Genomic DNA, 26,050 nt, shown 5'->3' on the forward strand with positions numbered 1-26,050 from the left:
TTGGCCTACCTCAACAGACTGGCATGAAATGACACGTTTATAATTTGTGAAACCAATTTCAAATATATGTAATTATATCTTTTCATATTATTGCTGTCTTTCTTTGCAGATACATGCAAATGTGTGTGTGTGTGTTTCTATTTTACTTTGTATAATGCATTTGATAGGATACATTATTTTTCAAACTGTTTTCCTCATTTCCCACCTCTGTCTGCTGTGTTTCCACTTGCTGCTCAATATACAAATAACATTTCATCAGGTATTTCCATATTTTAAACAGAGTTTCCTGTTCACATTTTTTTATTGTTTTCTTGTGGTATGTAGTTGCTGTGATTGTGGAAATGTAGGATATACTCCATATAAAACGGTCCTTCCAGCCATTTTCCTGCCAGTTACTAGAGGTGGCATCTCTTTATTCTTTGATGGAATGAATATATTTGCAGGGGTGGCATGTTTGTGTGCTTGTGTCTGTGCACTTCCTTCTTCGGGCTAATCAGGATGTGTGCAGACATGTTCCTTACCCATGTCTGTGAAGGTCTAATTAGAGCAGCGGTTCTCAACCTGTGGGTCGGGACCCCATTTGTGGTCGAATGACCATTTCACGGGGGTCGCCAAACAAAGCAGTCTGGCATTTTTTCCCCTTTTCCTTAGCTGTGCTACTCCCTTTTATTCTATTGGCTTTCAAAAGTCAATAGGAATTGTCCAGGCTGTCTCTGCCTTGCTGAGCCTGCCAAAAGTCCCATTCTGCAAACGGTGCTGCAAGTTGTCTGCAGCGAAGGTGAGCTATCTGGAAGTTTCCACCCCTCCCTGCTGAGCAATACTAAAAATGTAAGTAAAAGAGGGCCGGGGTGAGAGGTGGGAGGCCGGCGGGCGCAGGGAGGGTTGCTGGCGCGCGTGGGGCCAGGCGGGTGCCTTACCTCCCTTGGGCTGGGCCAGCTGGTGTCCCAGCTGGTGGTCGGCCTGCGCTGTCGCTGCCCCTTGCAGGCTATACCTGCAGGGGGCAGCACCACACATGCGCAGCGCTCCCGGGCAGGGAAAGTCCTCGACTTACAACCGGTTGGTAGTCCTCGACTTACGACCGGTTGGGTGGTCCTCGACTTACGACCGGTTGGGGGTCGCGGCATTAAAAAGGTTGAGAACCATTGAATTAGAGCAGTGGTTCTCAACCTGTGGGTCGGGACCCCATTTGGGGTCAAACGACCATTTCACGGGGGTCGCCAAACAAGGCTGTCTGCCATTTTTTCCCCCTTTGGCCATGCCCCTGGCACCCGGTGATGTATAAGTGGTTGGGGGTCACCACAACATGGGGAACTGTATTATGGGGTCGTGGCATTAGAAAGGTTGAGAACCACTGAATTAGAGTGAGTGTAAAATACATTGCTTCTTTCGGGGGTGGGTGCTTCTGTTGTGTCATCTGTTGTTGTTTGTGTGAATGTGATAAGCGTAGGATGAATTTTATATGCTGTCCTCTGAGTCACATGGTTGGGTGAGTTTAGAAATGACCAGCCAGTATAATACTTAACTTTCCTTCCCATAGGGATGAATTGGAGGAGATAGGTCTGGTTTGAATTATCAGTTTAATCAACTGTAATTGCCATCACTCCCAACTAGCTTCAGCTGAATGACTAAGGAAGAGGAGACTTGTAGTCTTTCCTCTTCCTTAATCATTCAGATGAAGATAGCTGGGAGGGATGGCATTTATAGTGTGCTTAGGTGGCAGTGGTGGTCTAGTTTAAATTATCAGAGCATCCACATTGCCAATTTTGATAGCAACCATTCCTCACTGCTTTCAATAATGAATGACTCATCCAACATAAATAAAGTCTCACAGGAAGCAACAAGAGAAATACAGCTCTGGGAGTAGCTCTGGTGATAAAAGCAGTTATCTCAAATATGTTGGGTGTGGATGTTTAGTGGAGTTTTTTAAAAAGCATATTTTAACTTCATATGGGAAACTTCCCACCCACTCAGGACCATTAAATGTATGGTCAGCAAACTGTAGATTGCAAAAACAGAAGTTATAAAGGGAAGGCTGAAAGATTTGTTCTTTTTGATGGCTTCCCATATTTGTGTAATTTCCTCCACCAAAACGTGCAGACAAATTCTTCTTGTAATCTTTTGAATAAGCAATTAACTTCTGTGCTTTTGGTGCCTGGAACATTACCCCTCCCCCCAAGTGAGATTAGCTACTTCCCTGTTGACATTTAGGAAGTCCCTCAAAATCTGGTTATGCCAGCAGGCTTGGGGGTCCCAGGGGACCAGTGACATTTTAATGTGTCCCCCCTTTTATGGTTAATATAGTAAGTTACTCCATTTACGGTTTGAGTACTTTTTAATACTTTAATTTTAATGATTGTCATATTTTTGTAATGATTGTTTTTATATTATTTTATTTGATTGTTATATACTGCTCAGAGTCACTTCTGATACGATGGATGACTATATAAATGTGATAAATAAATAAAACTGTAAATAATAGAAGGCTGTTAAAAGTAGCTTTAGTCACCTTTCTTAGTAAGATTTTTCCTTTTGTTTGGCTGATTGAAGTTTTTTCCTACATATTTTACTGTTCAATGTTTCATATGTGCTTATTTTATTTTTTTATTTTTACATCTTTCATATGGTTTGTTGCACCGTCAGACAGATGTTTAGGCTGGATTTGGTATTTTTATCAACTTGCAAGTCCTTCCCAAAGTTCTGGGATAGGTAGATGCTGTTGTTTGATGGTATTAAAGGTATAATCACAGGATGTAAGCTGTGCCGTAAAGCTGCCTTTTACAAGTGAGTGATGGTGATTTTGTCAATGCTGATGGTATTCAAGTGGTAATCCAGTTGTTTTGGGATTACATTCCAGGCGCCTATTACTATTGGTATTAACTTTTTGCCACAGTCATTCTATTCCTGTTCCTGTTCCCAGGTCTTAGTACTTTGTTATCTTCTTCAGTTCTTTCTCTTCTACTCTGCTGTCTCCAGGTGCTGCTACATCCGGTATCCAGACCTTTTTGTCTTATTGACAATTGTTAAGTCTGGGGTGTTATGTGGCAGGTATTTGTCAGTTTAAATTCTAAAATCCCAGAGCATTTTAGCTTCTTTGTTTCCCATTTTCCATTACTTTGTTTACTTTATGGTCCAATCTGTCCCACTGTGCAGGCAGATGGTATTTCTTACAGATCTTCCAATACACCATTGTTGCTACTTTGTTCATGCCATTGTTTATAGTTAGTCTGTGCGATCTTGCAGCATTTACTAGGTGGTCCACTGTTCCTAGCTTCTTTGCAAAGGTGGCATTTGCTATCTGTTGTCTTCTCAATTTTGGCTTTATATGAATTTGTTCTTAAGGCTTGATCTTGTAAAGTCAGAATTAGCCCCTATTCTTTTCCTTCAATTTTCCCATTGCCAAGTCCTGCTGTTATCTACTTTGTTTGCTATTTTTAGATACTGACCTTGTAATACTTTGCCTTGCCATGTCTCTTTCCTATTCTTCATTTGGTCTTTCTTGTAAGCCAGTTTCTACAACTCAGTAAACATGCATGATATACTATTTTCAGTGCATTTTCTTCATTGTAGTTCAGACAATTCAGTTCTTTTTTTTTCTTCAGCTGTCTGGTGTACTTGCAAAATTCCACACCCATATTACTATTATTATTATTATTATTATTATTATTATTATTATTATTATTATTATTATTATTATTATTATTATTATTACTCTGTTATGTTTATACACCTAGTTTCTGTTTCTTTAAGCACTTAAGGCAGTTTAGTTGATAGGGAAAAAAAGAGAATAGCCCAGCAACAAGGGAAATTCCACTATTTAAAATCTAAAATTGGCAGACTGGGTAGAACACATAGTGACAGAGGTAATTCACAGAATTAACTCCAATTCTTTAAATATACTAGCCCCCTATTTGATTTATGGCAAATCTAGAAATAATTATTTTTCTATGAACCACAATTTCTTCATTGGGCATTCTAATTTTTCTTTGTTTAGAAAACTTTGGAAAAAAACCCCAAAAAGACTGTTCTGTCCTTTAAAGAGCTATTTGTTTCCTTTATCTGTTCTTTCTCAGCATCCAGGCCTACCAAATGAGTTTTGTTTACTCAGAAATTAGCTGCACAGTCACTTAAACTAAACGTCATGTGATAAATTAAGCAAACCCATCTGTGCCCCAGGAGTAATTTCTATATAAAGAATTTAATTGTCTTTTCCACAAGTGTAATCACTACTAGCTCTTTCCCCCAAGGTTATATGTAGGCTGCGTTAACATATCTGAAAAGATAGATTTAAGACTGCCTTATCCTTGTACATTAGTTATAAACATAATATAGAAGTACATTTGCTTCCCTATGGACTGTATTTCTTGATCACCACTGTGGACCAGTGATTTTTTCTTCCTAGAACAAGACCAATGATAGGAGCTCATTGGGGACAATGTAACTCTTCATACTTGCAACACCAAAAGGTATGCTTGGAGTAAATATTAACTTTTAAAGCTTCTTTTAATTTCAGGGTTACTCTTTCTCCCTTTTAAGAAACTGCTCCCAAAAATTAACCTATGCCAGGAAGAAATTAGTACTGTACTGTAGAAATTAGTGTGGTGAGAGAGACAACTCTATGCATTGTTGTTGTTCTCCTATTTCAGGCACATTAGAGCAAACAGTTCATCTCCCAGAATTTATCTCAGGTTGGAGTGCAAGTACACTGATGGCAAACCTATGTTGTATGTGCGAAAGGTGACATGTTATGACATTTTGAGTGACAAATCAGAGTTCATCAAGTACTATCCCTGTTTGGGTCACCAAAGAAACTGAATGAGCTCAAATACAAGAAATACATAATCCTGTATGCTCCAAAGCTTGAAATTCTCATCATCCATATCACTCCATGATCTGTTATCTTCAGAACTGTGATTCTTCAGCTGCATAGTTCAATTGTTTTCTAACCACTGCGCAGAATTGCTGTTTGTTCAGCTAAGCTTATTTTCCAGGTGCAAGGATAGAGATTATCTGCAACCACAGTCTCCAAAATGAGCACATTATCAGTGATTCTGTGAAATCAACCTCTGCATCTGAAGAGAAAGAGCACTGAATTATAAATGAATATGTAAAGAATATTTGTTTGGGGGTAGGGGAATTTCTTTTGCTGCCAGCTTATATTTCCTTATCTTTACTCACTTTTCCAGGGATGTCAATATTTTATTACAATATTTTGGCAACATAATACTTTAGGAAGAAAATTAATGTTTGTATTTTCATGGTATGGTGTCATTGTAACAGGAATGGTAAGCACATGAATTTAACCATGCTCGAGAAATACGATTTTCAGTCATTTCTTCAAATAATATAAACATAATGCATTAACTTCATTTTCTCAACAATTATCCTTCCAATCATGAAGGGCTTTTAGTTATTTTTAAATTAACTATTGAAAGAATAAACGTGTAATATATGTAGCTTGAAATGTGTCTCAGTGGAAGTCACCTTTAAGTTAATACAATTTATAGCATTAAAAGGTATCACATAGTATTCTCTGTGTTGTTTATGGTTCAGAGGAGGAAGAGGAGAAAGAAGCAACAAAAAACCTTCATCACTAACTCCAAGTCTGAGCTCCTTATTTGTACTTAGCTAGAAATCAAATTTGGTTGGAAAGTCAAACAAATTTATATATTCAAAATCATGGTAGACATATTGTCACTTGCTTTTTAAAGAAAGTTTATTTCTTCTTTGTGAATTCAGTGACAGGATTAGTTTTGATGAATAACATTCCCATTGCAAGGAAGGTATGACTTCATAGTGCAAGATTGCACGTACTAGCACATTCTGGTAACTTCCTTGGTATTCTTGCAGTTGCAGAGTTATAACGAAGGGTTGCCACAGGGTAGCAGATTCAGCGGTTTAAAATATTTCCTCATTTCTACACCAGTTGATTGAAATACTGTAGGAAACTACTGGAGTTCAAGAAAGAGAAGGGAGCATAAACAGTTGTTACTCTGCTGAGCAATTCTCTATCCAGATTGGTCTTCTTGAATAATGTGTAGGTATTCTTGGTGCTTTCTGAGCTTGGTTGTTTTCTTGCAGACGTTTCATTACCCAAATTAGGTAATAATAATAATAATAATAATAATAATAATAATAATAATAATAGTAATAGTAATATAATATTCCGAGGATACTAGAGTATCTTATGGACGGCGTGGATATGGGCTTAGCACCCAGCACTATCCGCAGGCAAGTGGCGGCGCTCTCCACGGTGTTCACCTATGCCGATTCTGTTCCATTGTCTCATCACCCTTGGGTCCGATCCTTTATCAAGGGGGTTGCAAACAGCAAGCTTCCTGTGGTTCATTGTTATCCCACCTGGGAGTTACCCTGGGTTTTACGGGCTCTTACAGGATCCCTCTTCGAACCCATCAGATCTTGTGATCTTCGTTTCTTGTCTCATAAGGTGGCCTTGGTTGCAATCACATCGGCAAGGCGTGTGTCGGAACTGGCAACTCTTTCTGTTAGGGAGGACTTGTGTACCTTTCACCATGACAGGGTGGTGCTCCAATTGGACCTCTTGTTCATCCCCAAGGTAAACACGCTGTTTCATCGAGCACAGGAGATCGTGTTGCCGGACTTTTGTCCAAAACCCTCACATGTCCTGGAGCGGCGGTGGCATTCCCTGGATGTGCGCAGAGGACTGCTTCCTTTTTAAATCTGAGGCTCTTTTTGTCTCCTTTCATATGGGGCCCAAAGGTCAGAAGGTTTCTTCTTCTACTATTGCTCGGTGGATTAAGGCCTGCATTACAGAGGCATACCGGATTTGTTCCTTGCCAGTTCCAGGCCATCTGACAGCTCATTCCATGCGCAGTACTTCCACGTCTGCTGCGTGGCAAACTCAAGCTTCTATAGTTGACATCTGTAGGGCGGCGATGTGGTCATCGCCTTCCCCTTTCATCCATCATTATAAGCTCGACAAATTTGCTTCTGCAGAGGCCTCCTTTGGCTGCCGGGTCTTACAACAGATGGTCCACTCCGGCGTTGACACTTGACCGGTCTGCGTCCTACCCATGGGGTCATATGGCTTTGGTATGTCCCATGCGTGGATTCTACATTCCTTCCATGCTGGAGAAGGGGCGTTGTCTTACCTGAACGCCTTTTCTCAGCATGAGGAATGTAGAATCCACCCCCTCCCTTTAAATTTTGCAGTCAGGTTAGTGTCAGCAGTTTGGGAGCCAACACGTCACACAATCATTGGCTTCGCCCTTTTTGAAACTGGGGCATGGTCCGGTCCAGTGGGGCATGGCAACTCTGATTCTTTGGTCTGATTGGGCTAGAGGACTTCTAATACCCATGTGTGGCTTCTACATTCCTCATGGTGAGAAAAGGCGTTCAGGTAAGACAACACCCCTTCTTGGTGCTTTCTGAGCTTGGTTGTTTTCTTGGTTGTTTCATTACCCAAATTAGGTAATATCATCACTGCTAGTAAGGAGTCACTCCTTAATTAGCATTGATGATGTTATACCTAGTTTGGATAATGAAATATCTGCAAGAAAACAAGCAAGCTCAGAGAACTCCAAGGAACCCACATCTCAACTCTGAGTGACTAATATTCTCGTTTACTGGTATATAAGTATTCATAAAATACCTGTAGGTTGTTTTTGTAGTTCAATTCTTTGTGAATTTAATTTAGTCATTTAAGAGAATTGGCCAGAACTGGATGATGATGTTTCATAAACATTCCCATCTACAAGGTGACTTGTTACTTGGTGAACTGACAAGTGCTATGAAATTTCCAGTTGAATTTCTAATTCCAATTCATTCTATATAGAAATTGGAAGGTTTTGCATGTACTGTACAATTATTATGAAGAATTAAATCTTTAAATTCCTCTGCACATGAAATTTTAGTGTTGCATTTTATGCTTAGAATAGATACTATTTGAATGAAGCCAAAGCAAGAAATGGCTTGATTGTCAGGACAGCAAAATTACTACTGTGGCCAAATTTTAAAAAGATTAAAACAAAACATATTTTTTATCATTCTGATCAGTTTTTAAGTTCTCTGCTATCCTTATTGTCCTTGATAAATACTGCATTCCTATAGTTGATCTTTTTCCTGTACCAAAAGGCTTGTTGGCTTGAATAAAATAAAAGTTATTAGATTAGCTTGGTATATGAACAACAGTGGGGAAAATGGCCAAATGATTTACTAATATTTTGGTTATTTTTATTTATAATTCTGATTGGAATTGTTACTAATTATAAATTTTACAAATTTATATTCTTTATATATGTGTGTGAGTTCTGTGCTACACATTGTGCTGTATAGTGTTAGAATAATTTTTAGAAAATAACCATATATATTTGCTTTAGGAGTTGAGAACTGAATCTCAAAAGGGAGGGAGGGAGGGAGGGAGGGAGGGAGGGAGGGAGGGAGGGAGGGAGGGAGAGAGAGCGAGAGAATCATTAAAGGACACAGGGCATTTCTGGGTACTTCTGCTGAGCCACCTTACTCCAATTGCCCTTGTTCTCCTCATAAGTTCATGCATTGCTGTCTGTCTTGTATAAATAGTCCTCAACTTACAACCACAATTGCACAGAATTTCGGTTGCTAAGCAAGGTGGTTGTTACATGACTTGCACCTGATTTTGTGTTCTTTTTGCCACGGTTGTTAAGTGAATCACTGTGTCAAGTCATTTAAGTGGCTCACATGTTCATTAACTGAATCTGGTTTCTACTAACTTTGACAGTCATAAACCAGCTGGAAAGGTGACAAATGATGATCATGTGATCCTGGGATGCTGCAACCATAATAAACATATGCCAGTTGCCAAACACTCAAATTTGATCACGTGATGTTGCAATGGTCATAAATACAAGGGTCAATTGTAAATCACTTTTTGCATTGCCATTGTAACTTTGTATGGTGACTAAATGAATGGTTATAAGCCGAGGTACCCCTTGGACAGACTGTAATTAAGTGACATAACAGGGAAATAGTTCTTACAGAGAAAGACTTTAAGCAGATCAGGGTATAAGTAATGGTGAGGCTTTGTTTGCCCTGTGCTATCTCATCCACCAGTTTAGGTGCAATAAAGGATCGTCAGGATAAAAATAAAATCTGATTGCTTTATCATATAAGATTAAAATGAGGGTATTATTTTGTCCATCAAATCAGGTAGTAAAACAGTATGGCTTTGATTCAGATGGCTTGGAATCAAGCCATTGATGATTAGCATTGATAGATTAATTGACTGAGCATTAAAAAAAAAGGAGAGAAGCAAAATGCAGTTGGTTAAATTCCAGTACAAATTGTCTAAGTAGAGGAAGTTTGAGTAGAAAGTAATTTATCTCCTAATCTTTTTCTTCATTCCCTAAATTATCAGGAAAAAGACAATTGCAGATGCAGAAGAAAGCTACCATATTGTCAAGTGATTTGAAGCTGTTTTGCATCAGTCTGCAGAACTGGTTTCTGCTGTGGCTTAAGCAGGATGAACAAACCAAAGAGAGATTTTCTCTTCTGCAGAAATAGTGACAGTGACAATTGTTCTCCTTAAAGTAAGTTAGAAGACTGCATGCAAGCACTCTGAAGAAATGAAAGAAGTTGAGCTCTGGTCACGCAAGGAAGTGGCAGATTGGTTGTTGGAGAATGCGGTGCCCGAATACTGTGAACCACTGAAGCATTTATCTGGGCATGATTTGATCAACCTAACCAAGGCTGATTTTGAGAAACCCCCTTTGTCGCGAGTGACCTCTGACAGTGGACAGCAGCTCTTAGACATGATAGAGACTTTGAAAATAGAACACCACATTGAGGCACACAAAAATGGGCACGCCAACGGCCACCTAAGCATCAGCACAGAAGCCCCAACCAGCGAAAATGGCTTCAGCAAAACCCCCAAACAAAATGGGGTGCCAAATGGCTACAGGAAAGAAATGATAAAAATCCCCATGCCAGACCTGGAACGTTCTCAGTATCCTTTGGAGTGGGAGAAGACGCTTCTGGCTTTCCTTTATGCGCTCTGCTGTTTCTTCCTGACCACGGTGACAATCTCACTTGTCCACGAACGAGTGCCTCCGAAAGAGGAGGAGCCCCCCCTGCCGGATGCTTTCTTTGATTACTTTAACCGGGTTCAATGGGCCTTTTCTATCTGTGAAATTAATGGTTTGATCCTTGTGGGACTTTGGTTAGTTCAGTGGCTGCTTTTAAAATACAAGTAAGTAGACGGGTGGTGGTTGCTCCTGGTTTTATTATTATAGATGCTTGCTTTAAATTGTGATTTTTTTCTATTTTAAGGACTCTATTTAATGATAAATCTAGGTCATAAAAGTATACATGAAGGGACGTGAGTAAAAATTAGAGCAATATCAATAAAATCTTCTGTGCAATAATTATTTACACCAGGGGTCCCCAGCCCCCGGTCCGTGAACTGGTCCCAGTCTGCAGCATGCCAGCAACTGGTCCGCACAAACAAGCAACGCCCCATACGTGTGATGCAGGCAGCACACAAAACCATGCCCCTTCCAGTCTGCAGAAAAACCTCTCTCTACGGAACCAGTCCCTAGTGCCCAAAACGTTGGAGACCTCTCATTTACACAATACAGTGTAAACTATGCAATAATATTTATTTGATCAATAAATCAGCAAAATTTAAAAGAACAAAAACAGAGTGAAGCAAATATATAGGTGCAATGCCACATTAATAAGTAGCAAAATAAATCACATATTATAACATTCACTATTACTATGTTAATATGTTATCTAGGTAATATAAATTGTTGTTGTTAGTTGCAAAGTCGTGTCCGACCCATCGTGACACCATGGACAACATTCCTCCAGGCCTTGCTGTCCTCTACCATCTTCTGGAGTCCATTTAAGCTCACGCCTACTGCTTCAATGACTCCATCCAGCCACCTCATTCTCTGTCGTCCCCTTCTTCTATTGCCCTCAATCTTTCCCAGCATTAGGTTCTTCTCCAGTGAATCCTTCCTTCTCATTAGGTGGCCAAAGTACTTGAGTTTCAACTTCAGGATCTGGCCTTCTAAAGAACAGTCAGGGTTGATCTCCTCTAGGACTGACTGGTTTGATCGCCTTGCAGTCCAGGGGACTTGCAGGAGTCTTCTCCAGCACCATAGTTCAAAGGCCTCAATTCTTTGTCGCTCAGCCTTTCTTATGGTTCAACTTTCACAGCCATACATTGCAACTGGGAAAACCATGGCCTTGACTATACGCACTTTTGTTGGCAGGGTGATGTCTCTGCTTTTTACTATGTTGTCTAGATTTTCCATAGCTTTCCTCCCCAGGAGCAAGCGTCTTTTAATTTCTTGGCTACAGTCCTCATCTGTGGTGATCTTGGAGCCGAGGAAGACAAAATCTGTCACTACCTCCATTTCTTCCCCATCTATTTGCCAGGAATTGAGAGGGCCAAATGCCATGATCTTGGTTTTCTTAATGTTGAGTTTCAAGCCAACTTTTGCACTCTCCTTCTTCACCCTCATCAAGAGGCTCTTTAGTTTCTCTTTATTTTTTGCCATTAGAGTGGTATCATCTGCATATCTTAGGTTGTTGATATTTCTCCCGGCAATCTTAATTCCAACTTTTGATTCATCTAGCCCTGCCTTTCTCATGATGTGCTCTGCATATAAGTGAAATAGGCAGGGCGACAGTATACAGCCTTGCTGGACTCCTTTCCGAATTTTGAATCAATAAATAGAAAGCATAAATAGGTATAAATAAAAACTCTATATCTCCTAATAGTTTATTGGTTAAGATATAACAAATGGAAAGTAATAATTTAAAACTAAGGCAATTATGTCTTTAATCAGTTTTGTCTTACTTTCATTGTGGCAACCCAAAATTTAGCTATTGCACACGTAATGAGTAGTTTTAGATCCTAAAGGAGAAGGTTCTTGTAAAATTCATCTGGATTCCCTGGGAATTTATCTGTTAGGGGCAAAATATAGATATGCCTAATATCCCTGTAAAATTGACAGCATAATTACTTGTGAGATTGTTTCAACTTCCTCATCACCATATGGGCAGATACATTCAGCTACCGGGACTTTGCTATTACTAGTAAAATAGCAAAATTTGCTATTTACTTTACAATTTTATTATACAGATGGAAGAATGCTGAATCCAGCTTTAAAGGATGCAATTCTCAATTTAGGGAAAGTTAGATTTAGCAAGTAATTTCTACAAATCTTGGACTCCTTAAGATGAGAGAGGAAGGGCATCACTGATGCCTTCAGTTGTGTGAAGAAGAAAATAAAATGGAGATTCTGTTAGATTCTCTTGTAAGGCAAAATGTGTTGTCCAGAGAAGCATTGTATACCTCCTGCAATTCAGGAGATTTTGGAAAATTTTGTAATGTGGCATTTCTGGGATGCAGGTTGGGGGCAGGATATATAAAATAGAGGGGAGGGAAGATTATCATTATACAAGAATATTTCTTGATCTCATCCTCAAGAAGCAAAGTACAGATTATCCAGCCTCCATAATATTACATCTTTGTTGAAAGCTTTCTCAGGACAATTATGATAAATATATTTGGCAAATTTCATGTATATAATTAATATGTCCTGATTGAATAGAGCAGGTGATTGAATAGAGCAGGTGATTTTATAAAGTTAGGTAAAATAGTTCTCAAAACTGGCTTATATCCAGATGAAGAGTTTATAATCTTCTTGTGTTGTATTTAGCATCTAAAACAAGTATGTTGAAATTTGGGGTTCACTCCTAAATAGGAATCAGTGTTGATGATTTCAAAGATCCAAGATGAAGATTTCAAAGGCCCAAAATTAAGCCAGCAAACAAATCTATGGAAGAATGATTGAAAGCAACATAAAGTTGTTAATCCCATTAATTTCAGTTTCCTTAGGTTCGCTTTATGCTGAAAAATATTTCTCGTTCTAAAAGTGAAATTTTGACAAAATGATTGAGAACAACATTGGATTACTCCCTTCACTCTGGCATAATGTTGTATAATAAAAGTTTTATAATGCGATCTGTGAAGCCAATATTTGTTATGCAATCTCCAACTTGAAAAACATTTTAGAATGCTTGCTTTTGAAATGGCAATGTTTTGAGGGAGAGTGTCCATTAATATTTCATATAATGGTCTGGATCCAAGAAAATTGTATTAGTAGTTTTGTACACTAAATGGAGGATTGGTCTAACAGCTTCCCTACATGTTAGAGCCAAGCACTTTAGAGCCTTGTACAAAAAAAATTGTAAAATAGCATTAGTGGTGAATTATATACTTGGGTTTTCAGTGGAAAGCATCTAAAAAGCTTTCCCAAAGTAAATCTTCACAATCTGTTCAGCTTGACATTATTTATACTTGATATTTATTTTATACATGTGTGAATATGAATATATATGACTACATTCAATTGGCTGTTTTTTATGTTGTCATACTATATAGACATTAATTGAAATCCCATTGATTTCAGTGACTGTGCCATAAGTATGCTAAATCTGGAAACTATATCTGATTGATAACATTTTGCTATCAGCAATAAAAATAAAGTCTCTCTGAGTTGAGTTCAACTCTCCCCATTTTTATTTTTTGGTAACAATATGAAAGTGGTTTCTAGTTGTTTCCTTCTTAGGTTTTTTTTTAACTTTCGAGTTTAACTTTCTGCCCTGCTATTTTTGGGTGGTCACCACCCAAGTTCTAGGCATGCTTTAAGCTTAATTAGGCTACTTTAGAGCATCTAAGATCAGCTAGCTATCTAGTTGGGCTTGTTGTTCTCTTAAACAGGAATGTTGTCTTCCAAGGCTGTTAATAAAAACTTAAAATAGCTCACCCGAAGTGTGATAAAATGGAAGAATATGAGGAAATATCTTCTATCTGAACATTTAAGTAGTCCAGAGGAACTAAAAAGAGGCTTTAGAACTAAGTATTACCTATTGGTAAAAGCAGTAGAGTGTTTGAGCGTGAACATATTTAGTTTTACGCAAACCATTTTTGATGTCCATTAAAAAAATGGCAAAAAGTCTCTAAATGGGGACTAAAGGTAGAATAACTAAGTTAATGGTTAGGAAGAAAAATATTTTTTTTTCTTAATGTAACTTGTGTTTTTCAGACTCCTATTCTAAATGTAAATGCATTACCATTAACTTGTATGGAAAAAATGAGGAAATCTGCATAGTGAACTTAAAAGCCCATAAAAATTTAAAAACCCATGAATGGGGGATAAATACATTTATTTGGTTGGAGGACACTGTGAATATGTATACAGCCTCTTAACCATGAAGCCTCTCTACACTGTATTATTCCAGATTACAGTTCACACTGCGTTCAGTAATTTGCAGCTTTTTGGGAAACTGACAATAGTTTTTGGCTAGGTAGAAAAGAAAGCTAAGAACCAGATTTAATCTAAAAACAGTTTGAAGAATCTTCTATCCTTTCCCCTGAATTGCTACTAACATTACAGTCTTCTTGGATCTATTCTAGTTCTATAAAGTGGGAATATTTCATTTGATTTGTTTTTAGTAGTTTTTGGCCTAAATGGAGTAGTGCAGTGATGGCAAACCTTTTAGAGACCGAGTGCCCAAAAACTGGCTCCGCCCCCACCCCACTCTCTGCCCCGCCCCTACTCCGCCCCCATTCTGCCTGCCCACAGGGCCATTCACCGTCTCCAGGGCGCGCCGCAGATCACCCAGCAGTGCCATGGCAGTCACGCTCTCTGCCCGTGCCCTGCAGCATCAATTGGGCATGATGGGGTGTGAGGGCAGAGTCTTGTCTACGCTGCCTGGCTGCCATGTCCTTGGGTGCACTGCTCCACGTGGGCCACGCTTGGGGGCAACTCTTCTCCAGGAGGGCTGCTGGTGAGGAGGGGGTCATAAAGGGGAAGGAAGGCTGGGGCAACGGCATGTGTGCCCACAGAGAAGGCTCCAAGTGCCGCCTCTGGCACCTGTGCCATAGGTTCACCACCACTGGAGTAGTGTCTCATGGAATGCATAGAAAACATTATTTTTACAGTATTCTGAAGCACTTCAAATAGAGATACACAGTTCTCTCTACCTTTTCTTTCTCCTTCCAGGTCTATTATTGGCAGAAGATTTCTTTGTATAGTTGGCACATTGTACTTATACCGGTGTATTACAATGTATGTAACGACACTCCCAGTACCTGGCATGCATTTCAACTGTTCTCCAAAGGTAATTTTTTTTGTTTTGCTATTATTATTTAACATCACTTTTTTCCCATCTTCTTAGACATTCTGGAAGAGCTGGCTCAGAGTGACTAATGAATTTCTCACTAAGGGAAATTGATTGATTTTTTTTCCCAACAGATGGTCAGTATTGCTTATTGCTCAACTTTCTGTTGCTTAACCAGATAAACAGGTTCTGTCAGGATTTAGTTCAATATTTGTATCATCCCTTCATGGCTTTTAGTTCAAAATCAATCAATTTGGTTATCGCATTGAAATAGACCCAGCTCTCATCCAGCCTCAAAGGCAAGAAAGACTGTCAAAATTGATCTCATTCCTTAGGAAGGCAGAGCCATATGGCATGTGACTTTCGAAGGCGTTTATAAACTCTCCAATTGCCATATTTGAACATAGTCTAATAGAAATAACTGTAATCGATTTAGGGTAACATCCTTAATATTGTTCCACAATTTATCATCCAGAAAATTGCTTGACAATTAGGAAAAGCACAACACAAATAGACACCTCCTTTGGATATATAGATGCAGAGGTAGACAGGGGTATTTAATAATTGTTTTTCTGTCTAGACCAAAATTTTAATTGGAAAAAATAGAAGAGGTTTTCACAGCCTTCCAGAAGGTTAATTGGATGGGGCCCTCTGAATCTCACAGGAGAAACTGTTCCAATAGCAACCATGGAAAAGATGCTTCTTAGACATTTCATAATATTTGGTGATATTTAAGACCTAGAATGTGCCCATCCTATCTAACCTGATTGTCATACCAGCAGTGCCACATAAGCAAAAGATAAAACCTTGTGAACTGCAGTGCTACTGCATGCTGGGTCAGTTCCAACTTCTGAGTGGTCTTCAACAGCAGTTCCGTGCAAAGTACATTACAGTAACTAAGATTATTAAAATTTTGAATAAAGATGAACAAGGCCTCCCAGTCCAGGAAGGGGCACACTTGGTGACAATCCAAAGCTATGCAATGGCGGCCATAGTCATGGCTAGATTGGAGCAAGAGCTCAGGAGGATCACCAGATTACCAATAAAGGAGAATATTGTTAATTCATTGTTAAAATGAGGGGTCCTTGGTGCTCTCTGAGCTTGGTTGTTTTCTTGCAGAAGTTTCATTACCCAAATTAGGTAACATCAGTGCTAGCATCAAGGATCCCCGATCACCAAATTTTACACGACTCTTGTCCTTGGGAATGCTACCCGTTCAAAAGGCAAGGGTGATGACAACTCATAGGAATTCAGAGGCTCAAAGTTGGTTCGTCTTGCCAGGGTTGAGTCTAAACTGGTACGCTCCCAATTGAGTTTTTCATAGTCTCTAAGTTCTGGGTAAGTACTTGAATGGCATCTCCTGCTCAGCATGAGGTGCAGATGGATAACTGAATCCATTAACTGATGATAATCTATATTGATGATACCATATCCCATTCTGTGGGATGTCCGTGTTAAATAGAAAAGAGGAGAGACCAGACTTCTAAATCATCCCATATAAGGGAGGCCAAGAAGTGGATTTCTTTCCCCGTACCAGCACCAACTGGAACTGGTCATGGAGCAAGGAGGAAAACCAATGCAAAACAGTATCCATACTCCTAACCAGTCGAGAGCCAGTCCAGAAGGATACCATGGTTGATTCTTGAAAATTCAGTGCAGGAACTCAAATCAAGCCATGCCTGCATAAGGTCTGACATTGCCACAGTGTTCATTCCTATTCTTGATCTTAGTTATTCTCATATAATCCCTAAAAGAACTGTGACTATTTCTTGAGTTGCACAATGTACATAAGGACTGATTTCTCCACAACAATGAACATAGTTGAATTCTGAAAGCCACCATTTTCATAGAAAAATAAATTTTAAAGAATATAACTTATTAATGGGCACTTATTTGTTTTAATTTTATTTGCTAACTTTGCAACTGCCATGAAATATTTTCAGACATGGCCATAAAATAGAAGTGAGCTACTGTTAATTATCTCCTGTTAATTATCTAACTTTGTGGTTAAGATTTTTTATTATTAATTTGATAACAGTAATGTTACAGTATAACAGTATTACAGTATAAACCAAATGGATGCCAAGTGCATTCAGTTTCTCCTTATCCTTAATACACATTTATAACTAGCAGGTTTAAGTTGTCATTTATGAGTTTGGAGAATTAAAGTTTATATTCTTGTCAGATCTCTTAAAAACATGATAATTGGGTTCTTATAACGCATTACACTTTTCTTGCCAACTTCCCAGAAAATACTGCAATATATTAGGAACTCTGTAGTTTTATGGCTGTTGTAAACACATGTGAGCGACTTCATTCACATTTCTCATTGAGATGCCAGCTAAATGCCATTATTTAAAATTATCAAAGAAATAGGATAAATGAGTTAGTGACCTTGAAAATTTAGATACCTATGTAGGATTTGCTTGGGTTTAAACCAATGTTTTCCTGCAGGATCACTGTAGCCTCTATTTTTCCTGATATCATACAATGCCAATATATAGAAAAAATGCACATACAGTGAGGAATGAACCTATTAAACTTGGCCCTAACTTTTGTGAGTTTGAATTCACCATACTCTACAATATGTTTGTTTCTATCTATCCAAAAAAGAATAATACAGGTAGTCCTTGATTTACAACAGTTCATTTAGTGACTATTCAAAGTTACAACGGCACTAAAAAAGTGACTTATTCTTCACACTTACATCCATTGCAGCATCCCCACAGTCACATGATTTACATTAAGATGTTTGACAACTGACTCACATTTATGACGGTTGCAGTGTCCCAGGGTCATGTGGATCACCTTTTGCAATCTTCTTACAAGCTAAAATGGGGATGCCAGATTCACCTAACAACCACGTAATTAACTTAATCACGGCAGTGATTCACTTAACAACTGTGGCAAGAGATGTTGTAAAATGGAGCAAAATTCTCTGAACAAATGTTTCACTTAAGCAACAGAAATGTTGGGCCCAATTTTGGTCATAAGTTGAGGACTACCTGTATTCATTTCAACCATTTCTTGTTAATCAACATCCTTCTGCAAAGAAGATAGGTCAGTTCACCCCACCTAAACAATAATTCAGATTTCTTATTGTAATTTGACTGATTACAGTACTGAAAGAAAAAAAAATTATTGTGCTGAATAAGTTGTTTTTCTGATGTTTTAGCCTATTTATGTTGAACAATGAAAGTGATTTTAGGTTACTACTTTCTGTTTTGATGAAACAATCACAACTACCCCCCCCCCGAAAGTCTATGTTTATGTAAAGAAAAGTTCTCTGTGCAATTTTCATAAGGGTATCTGTATTATAATTCTTTAACTAGTGAAGAAATTTGTGATTCTGGAAAAGATCAGCAAGCACAGTCTTGTAAAAGCTTTTGTATAATGAATGTACTTCCCTCAAGCTTAGCCTTTGTGTTGGAAATTTGATTCATTCAGTGGCCTGGAAATCTAATTACTTGCAGTGTAATGTTTTCCAATTAGACACATTTGAACTAATGTGTTGATTTATCCCTTGCTCCTTTCTGAAGCTTTTTGGCGACTGGGAGTCACACATGAGGAGGATCATGAAGCTGCTTGCCGGGGGTGGTCTCTCAATCACAGGAGCACATGACATGTGTGGTGACTACCTATACAGCGGCCATACGGTGATGTTAACTCTGACATACTTATTTATCAAAGAGTGTAAGTATTTCCATTATTCGATAGAACTATGTATGTTATTTGATTAATTGAGATCACCCTGCAAAGTTGCTGCCCTTCATCAGAGCTTTATACTTTTATTATATGTTTTTTAAGAAGTATCTTTTAGGGCAGGGTTCCCCAACATTTCTGGTTTTGCAGACTGGCAGGGGGGAGGAGGGGATGGTTCGTGCAAGCAGGCAGCAAGTGCACATGTGCGGCTCCATTTGCGTGAGCGGCATGCGCATGCTGCTCACTGCAAATGGAGCATGCCCACATGCACTCATCCGCTGCTTGAGCAAGTGAGGATACATGCACACGTGCTCACCAGCTGTTTCCATGGGCCAGTTGCAAACCCCTCACAGCCCATTAGTGGGCCAGAGCCCACAGGTTGGGGACCCCTATTTTAGCCTATAACTTTCCCCAAAAGAAGAGAAGATTTGTTAAAGATATTGACTTTTCAATTATCTAAAAATATACAATATAGATTGATGCAACAATGTTCGTAATTGCTATATGTTATTTTTGGTACACTATACCTATTCTATCAGTATTTATTAAATTTTGCAGTAGCTAGTAACATTTGCATGAATTGGACAAAGATCTGAATCATACAGTACTTGTTTCCTGCAAGTGAACTTACTTTCCAGACAGCCTTGTGGAGCTAAGACTGAATGTGTTTCAGCATAGATGGCCACCATAAAATTGTACATTGGCTTCCAGCTGACCTGGGCTAGGGCCAAGGCAGCGGGGGCCGTTCCCTCACTGTTTCCAGGATGGCTTTGCGGGCCACATGAAACCACTTCGCAGGCCGCATCTGGCCCCCGGGCCTTGTGTTTGACATGTCTGAACTAGAGTAACACAACAACATTTTAGTTCTTATTGTTATGCAAGTAATCCTCATTGAACAACCAATTGTTCAGGAACCATTCGAAGTTGCAACAATTCTGAGCAAGGGGGACTTAACAACTGTTCCTTGTAGTGGCAGCCATCGTAAGGTTCCCAAGGTCACATGATCATGATTCAGGGGGTTGTCAATTAGTGCACAATTATGACATCACAATATCCCAGTTATGTGGTGGTGCAGTGGTTAGAATGTAGTATTGCAGGCTAACATTGCCAACTGCTAGCAGTTCGATCCTGACTGGCATAAGATTGACTCAGCCTTTCATTCTTCCGAGGGTGGTAAAATGAGGACCCAGATTGTTGGAGGCAATATGTTGACATTTGTAAACTGCTTAGAGAGTGCCGTAAAGCATTATGAAGCAGTATGTAAGTGCTATTCATATGTGATTTCCATTTACAACCTTCCCAATTGGCTCTGTGGAGTATATTCTGAAGAATTTCAAGATCAGGAGAAGTCACCATTCTTGTTTTGCTGATCAAAACATTCTGTTGACATAAAGACATGTATCAGATTACATCCAATCATTTTTCAGAATATGCACAGAGAAATTAATTATATAGCAGAACATGCAGAAATGAGATTAATTTAACCACAAAAATCAAGCTGTGCTCTAGATTGCACATTTATATTTAAGTTACATAAATTAGCAATCAATTATTGCTGTATCTAGATGACTTGTTAAAATGTCAGTCATGATAGTACTCTACAGTGTATACCATGCTTGCATTTAAAATGGAATGCTTATGTTAAATATGTATTAAGTGTAATAAAATAATGAACCATTAATACTGAAAACGTTCAGTTCATCCTTAATATTTTTTTACATCAAAAATTACATCAATTGGTAATCACATTGCAATAAGAGGGAATTTTAATATTTCTCAAGGGGTAATAGGAACGAGAGATTAATCCTTTCTTTTATCCTTAGAAAGTCTATCTCATCCACTTGCTTTGAGGCTGATACTGTTCCAAAATTTACAAATTTCAATTTGAAATGTTATAGAGATTCAACTCTTGGAAAGGTTTTTTATATACTCCATTCTTTTTGACCTTTGTCAGTAATGTAGCATGTCAGGGCCTTAGAAACTATAGTCCTTGATACGAGACCATACATTGTCAAAGAATAGAAGGTAGCCCAAACATCTTAGTTATTCTTTTCTCTCCAAAAATATGTGGTTATGTACAAGTTATTTATATGCTAAAGTTAATCATACACCAGCCCTCTCAACTTGATTGGAGAAGTATATAGATTTGAAAATGCAGAATTTGTAATTCAACACATAGGGCACCAGTCAGATCATGAAAAATCATACTAAGAGTGTAATGACATAAAAATACATATCTTCAGTTGAGATCTCATTTGAATGGTGACAGTTTTCTCCAAAACACTCCACATTTATCAAAGTGGATTTAGGATCATTTCAGGTTCTGGAAATCATAGAATCAGAGGATTGGAAGATGTCTTGCACTGGGCCTATTAGTCCAATCCCATGCATATGGCAGGAATCTCATACTAGCCCTAACTAATGGCTCTCCAGTCTTTGCTTAAAATATCTCCCATGATGGAGTACTTATAGCGTCAGATGACAAATATTTCACTGCTTAATAAAGAGGTGGGGAACCATGGCCTCTTTATGACTTGTGGACTTCAATTCCCAAAATTCCAGAGCCAGCATGGCTTAATAGCTCTCACAGTCAGCAAATGCTTCCTTCATTTGATTTTGAATCTCCCTCTGCAAAGCTTCTACACATTGGAGCTACAGAGAATTAGTCCGGACCATCTTCTTTATGATAGCCCCTCAAGTATATGAAGACTGCTGTTATGAAACTTGCTTTTCTGCATAGCATTAGCAATAGCACTTAGACTTATATACTGCTTTATTGTGCTTTATAGCCCTCTCTAAGCAGTTTACAGAGTCAGCCTATTGCCCCCAACAATCTGGAAGGCTGAGTCAACCTTGAGCTGGTCAGGATTAAACTTTTAGCAGTGGAATGCAGCATTAGTCTGCAATACTACATTCTAACCACTGCAACACCACAGCTCAAACTGTTCTACTTGGGAATGATCTTGTTTTCGGAAAAACAAGCACTTTATTTTTTCTGTATGAAGATATTTTGTGTTTAAAGAATTAATGAATTATGTGTTTTCCCTTATTTTCAGATTCACCTCGGCGATTCTGGTGGTATCATTGGATTTGCTGGGCTCTCAGCATAGTTGGGATGTTCTGTATTCTCTTGGCTCATGATCACTACACTGTGGATGTGGTGGTGGCTTACTACATCACTACAAGACTTTTCTGGTGGTATCATACCATGGCCAATCAACAAGTGAGTTTCTTTTCTTTCCTCTGTAAAATGTATTATGTGGGTCTGGCTTGCTCAAGTCCAGTCCAGTATAACGATCATTTCAGCACAAGCTTATTTTCTGGCTACATCCCTCCTTCCTACAGTATCCCGTGCATAGTTTAATCTCTTACTTGAAGGATTAGTTTTTTAGGTGAAGTTTAAAATACAGGTAGTCCTCGACTTACAACAGTTCATTTAATGACAATTCAAAGTTATGATGACACTGAAAAGTGATTTATGACTGTTTTTCACACTTACGATCGTTGCAGCATCCTCGTGGTCATGTGATCAAAATTCAGATGCTTGGCATCTGACTCCTGCAGTCATGTGATCGCGTTTTGCAGTCTTCTGACAACCAAAATCAAATGGAGAAGCCAGATTCACTTAATAACCAGGTTACTAAATTAACACCTGCACTGATTCACTTAATGACTGTGGCAAGAAAGGTCGTAAAATGGGGCAAAATTCACTTAACTGTCTCGCTTAGTAAAGGAAATTTTGGGCTCAATTGTGGTTGTAAGTCGAGGATTATCTGTAAAGGACAGGACAAGAATTGGAGCAGTGGATAAGGCAATGATATTTGACTGTGCACAAACCTCTTTTGCAGAAACTGGAGCCCTTCTGGCCATTCTCTCTTCCCAAATTAATTGGGGATTGCTCCGCTGGATATTGGGCAACACTCTTTTCTGATGCCTCAGTTATTCTAAGATAGCTGGGAGGAAGAATAAGTTGAAAGGTCCATTTCAGCAAGTTGGGAAGCCACGCATTTTAACCCATCACTCGGCGGATGACTGAAGGTGACACATGAGTCACCCAAGAGTATATTTCTGCAAGGATTGTGGAAGGAAGAGGAAAGATTGTTCCTAAGGCAGAAAAGTGTTATGCTGTTAAATGTACAATACATATAGTGAATTTGTCTATTTCATAACTTTAAGTTTTATAATTAAACTCAGTTTTGTTCATAGGAAAAAAAAAATCTTAAGCAAGTGTTATATGTCTCTTAAGACTAAGTCCATTATTATTTCCTTGATAATAGTATCTGCTTGGAGCAACAGATAATTTGACAAGTTTACTTTTGATGCCAGCATCATCATCTTGAATTTAGTTATAAGATTAAATCCCATGATAACACAATGCAGATGGTAAAATATGTTCTGAAAATTATGCTTACTCAATGAATATTGATTTGGTCCCTGTTACTTGTGAAGTTGTGTACTTCAGTGTAACTTTGAAGGTAATAGAACTTCCTCAAGTTTATGTAGACCCTCTTTCTCTGTAATAGAAAAACTAGGAGGCAAGGGTGAAAAACTAGGAGGCAAGACAGTTGATCATCTTTCAGGGCTTCTGATATGTTATCTATAAGAAGAACTAGGACTTCTTTTTGGAGATTAAATGTGTAAGATAGGCATAAAATAAGAGTCCAAAAATGGCATTTTCCATTTTGCAGAATAGTCATCTATTGAAAGTTAGGCTGACCTGTATGGTTTTGGCAGTATGTAAAAGTGCAGTGACAGTTGTTTAAGATCTGCAGTTACTCATATCTTAAGTAACTCTCACAATCTCTGATCACATACCCTGCTCCAAATCAGTCTGAACTACAAATGTTAGAATATATATAAAAAAATCTCCTTGCAGAGATGTTTCATCATCTCTTCTGATTCAGCAATCGAATCAGTAGGTCACAGTTTACTGTGCAGCTCTGCTGCACTTTTTACTCTTTTTGCAGGCTAGTTTGAAACCAAAGTTACTTGCTTTCCATTTGTTCATTTCTCCATTGAAAACTTCAGATGTTTAGATAGCTGTACATTTTTTTTTATTTATTAGCAAAACTTATAAGACTGCCAAACTTGTACAACCTTTCCTTCCTTCCTTCATGAATTTTACTGTATTCCATTTTATTCTATTTTTACAATAGAGTTGTTAGAATATTAGCACTAAAATCCTTCTGTAACCTGCTTCCTCTTGTGCCTTGTATAAATTGTTTGTTTTTTGAGGGGGTTGTTTAGAAGTAATAAATAAAAGTAAGAAACACCACTGTTTAAGGAGGGAGCTCCCAGCCACAATCTCTTTTCACCTCCTCTAATAATCCTATTTTTAAAAAAGCACTACAGTAAGTGTGTATTGAAAGGGTCAGATGAGGAGATCTTTACCTAACAACAGTGTGAATTGCACTGGAAAAGTTTGTGGGTTTCCTGAAGAATAAATGCATTATTCCGAGTGCTGTTTTTCTTTTCTTTTCAAATAGTTTATTTATACTTTTTTTTTCAGGTGCTAAAAGAAGCTTCGCAGACTAATCTTCTTGCACGGGTGTGGTGGTACAAACCTTTCCAGTACTTTGAAAAGAATGTCCAAGGCATTGTACCACGTTCCTATCATTGGCCTTTTTCCTGGCAGGCTTTGCATCTGGGTCGGTCAGCAAAATACAGCAAACTGGTGAATGATACATAACGGATAACAAAAAGGAGATGGCGAGAGAACTGTCCAAAAGTGCTCAGACCTCCCCAAGATGTGTCACCATAACAATTGAACTGGTCCCTTAATTCTACCTTTTAACCATTACCTTGACTTAAATCTCTTACCTGGTAAGCACTGTGATAACTTTTTTTCCTCCAAAGGATTTGCGATGGACAACAATAAAGATATGGTAACTTATCATGCACTGTATACATTTCTTGTCAATAGATTATGGATTTGCGTTGCTCATCACCATGTTTCTTTGTATATGATGCAGCAACATAACAAAAAATGCTTTTATATCATAAGTTCTGGTCTTTCCAGTCAAGTCTGGGAATGAAGCATATTATTTTCTTGGGAAAACATAATTTTCATATCTCTTGCCCCAAAGATTGGGCTGTAAGCCATTTTCTAGCAAATATCTATATGAAGGTTTCTAAATACCTGACTGAGATAAATATACAGGAATCTTTCTATCTGTTTCACTGAAGCTACAAATGATAGACACAGAAAGGTTTGGTAATTGATTTTGTAAATCTGCAGTGACAGTGTCAAACGGTGCAAAAAAAAAATTATTCTGTTGTAAAGTGATTTTCTAAGTATTTACTAACTTTATTTTTCAAAAGATAATGCATTCAAATGAATTCTAAAAAAGGTTTTTACATGATAGAGAAAAGAGTTAAACTTTAAAAAATGCTTTTTGGGAAAAAGATCTGTCTGTTCTTAGTGCCTTTCTTGTCTTGATAGTATGGTCAGTAGGCAGTCTTTACAATCTTTTGTTTAAAATAAAGTATTCCACAAAACCAAGATTATATGTATTATACACATTATCAAATTTTGATTTTTATATCTAAAACTAGAAATCTGCTTGCAATATCCAGATGACTGAATTGGGTGGAGGGGGGGGCTTTACTATGATAATCATGTCTTCACACTTTGTGAGCAGATTAGAATGAAATATACTGTTTAAATTATTTTATTGTCTACTTCATACATGGATTTTAACTATAGCAAGAAAACAGCCATGACGTCCTTATTATAAGTTTATTTTTCAAAGTATAAACAAATAAAAATAAATTCAAATTATAAACAATGTCTGATCCCTAAATGAAAATATTGTTGAAAAACAAATGATTTATTTAAAACAGGTTTGTGCAGAAACTGCATGTTACTCTGAAATTTTAAATTCTGCCATACAAACTTTGTTTGGGGGTAATATTCTATCCTATACTTGCCAATGTGCAGAACAAAAATAGTTTTTTTAAGAATGAAGAAGCATGTGTGTGTGTGTCTCTCTCTCTCTCTGTGTGTGTGTGTGTATGTATGTTGTTGTTAATTGCGAAGTTGTGTCCAACCCATCACGACCCCATGGACAACATTCCTTCAAGTCTTCCTGTCCTCTATCATCTTCTGGAGTCCATTTAAATTCATGCCTACTGCTCCAGTGACTCCATCCAGCCACCTTATTCTCTGTCGTCCCCTTCTTCTGTTGCCCTCAAT

The 26,050-nt window shown here is 38.2% G+C and overlaps 2 protein-coding genes across 5 annotated transcripts in view; one reads left to right on the forward strand and one right to left on the reverse strand.

Annotated features, from left to right (window-relative positions):
- The first annotated feature begins 4,159 nt into the window (after positions 1-4,159).
- Positions 4,160-25,640, forward strand: SGMS1 (sphingomyelin synthase 1). The gene is made up of 6 exons (XM_039365535.1): positions 4,160-4,463; positions 9,371-10,201; positions 15,036-15,153; positions 18,693-18,846; positions 21,912-22,078; positions 24,365-25,640. Exons 2-6 carry the CDS (start codon positions 9,579-9,581, stop codon positions 24,542-24,544), a joined length of 1,242 nt encoding a protein of 413 aa, XP_039221469.1. The 5' UTR covers positions 4,160-4,463; positions 9,371-9,578; the 3' UTR covers positions 24,545-25,640.
- The window catches only part of A1CF (APOBEC1 complementation factor), a 119,530-nt gene continuing 113,532 nt past the window's right edge, over positions 20,053-26,050 (reverse strand). Inside the window, exons 14-15 of one of the 4 annotated variants that reach the window (XR_005559418.1) lie at positions 22,693-22,959; positions 20,053-20,235 (exon numbers count right to left, since the gene is read on the reverse strand). Coding sequence is in view for 3 of the 4 variants with exons in the window: in XM_039365402.1 (XP_039221336.1) it covers positions 22,906-22,959 (54 nt within the window). In the remaining variant the exon portion in view is untranslated. Of the gene's footprint in view, positions 20,236-22,577; positions 22,960-26,050 lie in introns of those variants that run through there. The other 3 variants (XM_039365402.1, XM_039365489.1, XM_039365513.1) reach the window with 3 other exon arrangements.

The sequence above is a fragment of the Crotalus tigris genome, unplaced genomic scaffold (genome assembly GCF_016545835.1).
Source record: "Crotalus tigris isolate CLP2741 ecotype Arizona unplaced genomic scaffold, ASM1654583v1 scf7180000017593.213868, whole genome shotgun sequence".
Classification (NCBI taxonomy): Eukaryota; Metazoa; Chordata; class Lepidosauria; order Squamata; family Viperidae; genus Crotalus; species Crotalus tigris.